This window comes from Sodiomyces alkalinus, assembly GCF_003711515.1.
Source record: "Sodiomyces alkalinus F11 unplaced genomic scaffold SODALscaffold_6, whole genome shotgun sequence".
In the NCBI taxonomy this organism is placed as follows: domain Eukaryota; kingdom Fungi; phylum Ascomycota; class Sordariomycetes; order Glomerellales; family Plectosphaerellaceae; genus Sodiomyces; species Sodiomyces alkalinus.
Genome location: NW_021167084.1, coordinates 971,546 through 977,319, shown reverse-complemented (window position 1 = coordinate 977,319; position 5,774 = coordinate 971,546). Strand labels below are relative to the sequence as shown.

The 5,774-nt window shown below is 47.4% G+C and overlaps 2 protein-coding genes across 2 annotated transcripts; one reads left to right on the top strand and one right to left on the bottom strand.

Moving 5' to 3' along the window:
• Window positions 1-1,246: 1,246 nt before the first annotated feature.
• On the top strand, window positions 1,247-3,060 carry SODALDRAFT_312318 (DnaJ-domain-containing protein; the record flags this gene model as incomplete). The annotated part of the gene is made up of 3 exons (XM_028609194.1): window positions 1,247-1,362; window positions 1,423-2,839; window positions 2,895-3,060. The coding sequence occupies 3 exons, from the start codon at window positions 1,247-1,249 to the stop codon at window positions 3,018-3,020; spliced, it is 1,659 nt and encodes a 552-aa protein (XP_028465735.1). The 3' UTR covers window positions 3,021-3,060.
• Window positions 3,061-3,363: 303 nt separating this feature from the next.
• SODALDRAFT_333693 (2-oxoacid dehydrogenase acyltransferase) lies at window positions 3,364-5,511 on the bottom strand. The gene is made up of 4 exons (XM_028612049.1): window positions 4,991-5,511; window positions 4,558-4,920; window positions 4,042-4,434; window positions 3,364-3,982 (listed from the first exon to the last, which is right to left on the bottom strand). Exons 1-4 carry the CDS (start codon window positions 5,219-5,221, stop codon window positions 3,686-3,688), a joined length of 1,284 nt encoding a protein of 427 aa, XP_028465734.1. The 5' UTR covers window positions 5,222-5,511; the 3' UTR covers window positions 3,364-3,685.
• Between the last annotated feature and the right edge of the window lie 263 nt (window positions 5,512-5,774).

Sequence of the window (5,774 nt, the reverse complement as noted above, 5' to 3'; positions counted from 1 at the left end):
TCTACGGTTATTAGTACGCTGCTACTATAGCGCTACCACGATATAGAGATACTTATATTACGACGATATTTACGGTTAATATTATAATTATTATTACTATTACTATTACACTACCTAGTTAACCCCGTGCTACCGTAACGCTACCTCTAAGTTATAAACTATATACTAAGATTAAAGGAAAATTATAAATTAAGAATAAAGAACTAGAAAAAGCCACTAGTTAGTACGGTATTATAATAGTAGACCTACGAGACCCTGGACGGGAACGTAATAAGGAATACCTATAACGAGCTTTATAACGTTATAGGAAGGAAAAGAAGAAAAGGAAGAGGACCTTATCCTCTATTAACTATCTACTATTTTTACGGGTATAAGCGGAGCCCTGCCCTTTTTACCTATTACCGGATATAGTAAGCACCCCCTCCCCTTAAAGGAGGCAGGAACGCCTACCTTACCTTTTCTCTTTATTAATTAAATAGAAGGAATAATAGGTATAGTCCCCGGGGATATAGGGAGGCTAGAGATAGCGTGCCGCGGCCGCTACATAGCGGAGACGCTATAGCACCCTTTCGGCCCCCGCCCCCATATTAATAACCGGCCTAGGCTAACCCGAACTATAGCCTACTACCCTTTAACGTTAGCTATTAGCCTAGAGGTATAATCCAGATATATAGAAGGGATAAACCGGGGCTATATCGGCCCCGTAATAGCATTACTCTAATTAAGGATAAGTTTAGAGGTTTTCCCCGGGACCCCGGGTCTTCCCCTCTATAGCCACCCGAGAAGAACCGTATAGTCTAAACTAGGCTCCTATAGATTAGACAGGATAGTGGAGTAATAATAATAATAATAATAATAATAATAATAATTAACGATATCGTTAGTCGGCTCGTTTAATTAACGATATAGCTAGTCGGGGCTTCTTTAATTATTAACGATATCGTTAGCTTAAAATATAATAAGTATAGATCTCTGGGTACTCGGGCTATATATATAGATTATATAGGATATTTTTAAAAGATACTATTATCTTTATAGCTCCACTTAAAGGTGGGTTTATATATCGCTAGGACAAAACTTACATATCGGGGAGTCAGTCCCTATATTCATTCCTGATCCCCGAGGCGGTATATCACGTGACCATTTACCGATTAAGATACTTTACAAAAGTTTCGAGATCTTATATGCTACTCCTTGTCGATACATGTAAAAATCGGAAGACCAGCTGAGGGGAGGTACTTTCAGCATGGGCGCTCACCAGTCTTCAGCCCGATACGAGCAGGGTAATACGCCCGATGGCACACCTAGAAAAACCTGCTACTATGAGCTTCTTGGGATCGCTCAGGATGCCAGTGATAGCGAGTAACGTCTTGACTAACAATCCAACCCTCTACATGTACCATCCTCTAACAATGTAGATAGTATCAAAAAGGGGTACAGGAAGAAGGCACTTGAACTGCATCCGGATCGCAATTTGGGCAATATTGAGGACGCCACTCGCAGGTTTGCCGAGGTCCAGTCTGCATATGAGGTGCTGTCTGACCCTCATGAGAGAGCTTGGTATGATTCCCACCGAGAAGCCATCTTACGCGGCTCGGATGGGCGAAATTTCGACCACGACCCCCCAGAGTTCAAGGATGTTCGCCTGACTACGACCGACGATATATTGTCTTTGATCAGACAATTCAATGTTTCCGTGCCCTTCACAGATGAACCAACAGGATTCTACGGTATTCTCAATGAAACGTTTTACCACCTCGCCAGAGAGGAGCGGGCGGCCAGTGGTCAGGATCTAGGCGAGGTTCCCGATTATCCAAATTTCGGATTGTCAGGCGATGATTTCGAGACTGTGGTGAGGCCCTTTTATAGCGTCTGGGCCGGCTTCACTACCGTGAAGTCATTCGCATGGAAGGACAAATACAGGCTCTCCGATGCACCTGACCGTCGCGTGCGGCGAATGATGGAGAAGGAAAACAGGAAACTTCGAGACGATGCGGCGAGAGAGTTTAGCGAGGCAGTCCGATTTCTTGTCACGTTTGCCCGAAAACGAGACCCTCGCTACGTAGGGAACTTGCAGAGCGCCACCGAACGACGGGAGACATTACGTGCTGCCGCTGCCGCCCAAGCTGCCAGGTCTCGGGCGGCGAACCTGGAGAAGTTCAAGGACGAAATTGCTGTCCCGGAGTGGGTGCGGTCCCGAGACGAAGACGATGGGGACGTGCTAGGTCATTTCTCGGAGACCGAGACTGAATCCGAAGTTGAGTGGATAGAGTGCGTCATCTGTGACAAGTCCTTCAAGAGCGCAAAGTCATTCCAGGCCCATGAGAAAAGCAAGAAACACACCAAGGCAGTACAGCAACTACGGCGCCAAATGAAGAGTGAGGGGTTAGAACTCGAGTTGGATCAGCAATGGGCCGAGCCCGGAGATCCCCAAACTAGAGGGAAACAAGACTCGGTGAACACAGTCACACAGGAGATGGAGCAAGAACAAGTCATGGTTCCGGTGTCAGAGGCAGCAAACCCCAGGAGGGGAACGAGAGCCGGGTCAAACACCGATACTGCAGACTCTAGCAGCTCTGACAAACTCCTAGATGATGGATGTTATGCCCCGCGGACCGTGGTGCAGCAGAGAACGGAGCTTGAGACATCAGCCAATACTATGGTATCACAGAGCCCAGGGAAAGACATCGAATATGGTGGAATTGGCAGCGAGATGGAGAAATTGTCACTAAATGGGGATTGGGCCGATGATTCAAACCGCGGCGACCAACCAGCAAAAGTGAAAGGCAAGGCAAAGTTGAAGCGTGAAAAAAAAGCAGCCCGAAAAGCAACTCAGGAAGTACGCATACAGATCCACGAGACTCGAACACAAGAAAAGCTAACCGCGTTCATAGCACACCTGCAACATTTGCCAGGAGGTATTTCCTTCTAAGACACAGCTTTTCACACATATTCGCGATACAGGTTATATAGGACATAAAACCATTCAAGGGATAGCAGACAGGAAAAAGAGGCGTTGACTACTATAATTTTAAAATAGGGAAGGATTAGGGCGGCCGGATATTTAATATTAAGCTAGTAAAAGTAGAGTTATAATAATATATATTCCTTTACTTATATTATATATTAGATACTATAGCCACTGTATCGGGGTATAATGAACTGTATTATATTAGACGTGTAGAGTACCTCGATCCTATATCTATAGTTATTTCCCCTGCTTTTTCCTTATAGTTAGATATCCCTATAAAGTAATATAAACTGTACTTAGATAGATATAGATATAATTCCGTGTACCTTATTTATATTCTAATATTATACATACTATAATAAAGTAAGGCCTTATTAAACTATATTATAGGCCTATTTACTATAGGTAAATACCTAATTCTTTATTTTAACTATATAACTCGAATATATAACTAACGATACCGGACCCACACACACCACACCGCCTATAAAAGATAGTCTGAGCTTGCTAATAACCCTTGCTTATCTTGAGGTGAAGGCCTTCTGTATGGGTGGCTGGGATTACCCGAACGATAAAGCAGACTTGGTCCCCTCGGGACAAGCCGATGTTTGAGGTCCCAAGTCGCAATCATGCACCCTCGCCCCTAACATCTAAGAACGCCAGAATGCGTGCACTAAAGTGCTATTGTACACATGAGATCTACACATGAGGCAATCACAGCAGCATGCGGCGGGGATCCTCAATATACTCCTTCACCTTGACCAGGAACTGAACGGCTTCCCTGCCATCCAGAAGCCGGTGATCGTAGGTCAAGGCCATATACATCATGGGCCGGATTTCAATCTTGCCGTTCACAGCAACAGGTCGTTCCTTGATAGCATGAAGTCCAAGAACAGCAGACTGAGGAAGGTTGATGATGGGAGTGCCCAGAAGTGAGCCGAAGACTCCTCCATTGCTGATAGTAAAGGTTCCGCCGGCCATATCCTCGATGGTCAGCTTGTTATCGCGCGCCTGCTCTTCATGTCAGCATCGGGAAGTAATAACAATCCGTCGCATGCATATGGACAAACCTTCTTCCCCATGTCGGCAATGGCCTTCTCGATGCCGACGACGTCCAAGGATTCTGCGTTGCGCACGACGGGTGTAACTAGACCCTTCTCCGTCGCCACGGCAACGCTGATGTCAACGTAGTCACGGTAGACAATGGTGTCGCCACCGTTGGGCCCCTCGATGGACGCATTCACAACGGGCAGATCCCGCATCGCGAGGACACAGGCACGAGCAAAGGCACCCATAAAGCCAAGCTTGACACCCTGCTTCTTGAGTACATCATCCTTGTAGAGCTTCCGGAATTCCATCAGCGAGGACATGTCGACCTCATTAAAGGTCGTAAGAGAAGCAGCCGTATTCTGCGACTGCTTGAGGCGTTCGGCAATACGTAGTCTCATGCGGTTCATTTTCACCTTGGATAAGTTAGCACCGGGCCAGGGGTGAGATGCTGCGGGGTTGAGCGTGGCGGGAACTCCCGAACTCCGTGAAGAGACCTAGGCAAAGGTGAGCAAAGGAGATCAATATCAGATACGTACGCGACGTTCTTCACGCCTTCCAAGACTTGCGCTCGAGCTAGCACCCTGCGCGGGTGCTGCCTTGGGGCCCGCTGCGGTCTTGGGTGGCGATGCGGTCTGGGGGGCCGCGGGCGTCTCCTTCGCTGGCTCCGGCGTACTCGAAGGGGCGGGTTGTTTAGCCTCCTCGGACTTGGGTTCAGCTTTCGGCTCGGCGACGTGCTCGGGCTGAGACTCGGCCTTTTCTTGCTTTTGTTCCTTGCCGCTGAAAGGAGCACCACCAAGCTCAAGCTTCAGGATATCCTGCCCAACAGTCACGGTATCCTCTTCATTGACGAGGAATTCCTTGATTGTGCCGGCCTCGGGAGCATTGATAGCAACGTCGATCTGTGCGAAGTGGAGGGTAAAAATTAGCGGAAGAACGAACGCGTTCGGACGAAAGGCGGATCCGGCTTACCTTGTCTGTCTCAATGGTGGCAATCTCCTCATCTTGCTCGACATAATCGCCCACGGACTTTTGCCATTGTTTTAGAGTGCCCTCAGATATAGATTCGGCCATCTGGGGAACCTGTACAATCTTGTCGGCATAGTTCCGGACTTGCTGGAACATTAAGGGTAGCATGGACCGAGGTTGTGAGCGGCGGAGCGGCACCAGGCGCGCCGCCGTTAGGAACCGCCTCGTCATCATCTTGAGGGTCGTCGAGATAAGCTGCAATACGGAAGTCGAGGAGTTGAGGAGTCGAGGTCAATTAAATGTTTGCTCACGGTCGGGTAGCGTAGTCGATCGGATTTGGAAGTGGGAGAAGAGAAGTTGGAAGTTGGAAACCACCAGAATGGTGAGGTAATCGGAGCTAGACGATGGGTTTCCTAGCAGGTGCTCTTTGCTTGGTTGGGTTGCAGCTGATGGCTGAAGTTCGGCATTGACCGGCTTTCCGGAACTCCGGCGCGGAAGGACGAGGCGGAAAAGTTCTTTGTCAGATCCGTGTCTGATTAGTTGTTGCCAAGCCTCACCTTGAACTCCAACAACCGTTCTCGCCACCTGTCAGATACCACAGCCACCTGATCGAGGTGTAATAAACTATATTGTGTTATATATGTGGAGTACCTGGATCCTATATATCCATAGTTATTTCCCTTACTTTTCCCCTATAGTTAGATATCCCTATAAAGTATCTTAAACTTTACTTAAATAAATATATATATATATATATAATTCCGTATCTTCTATACTATACTGAAGC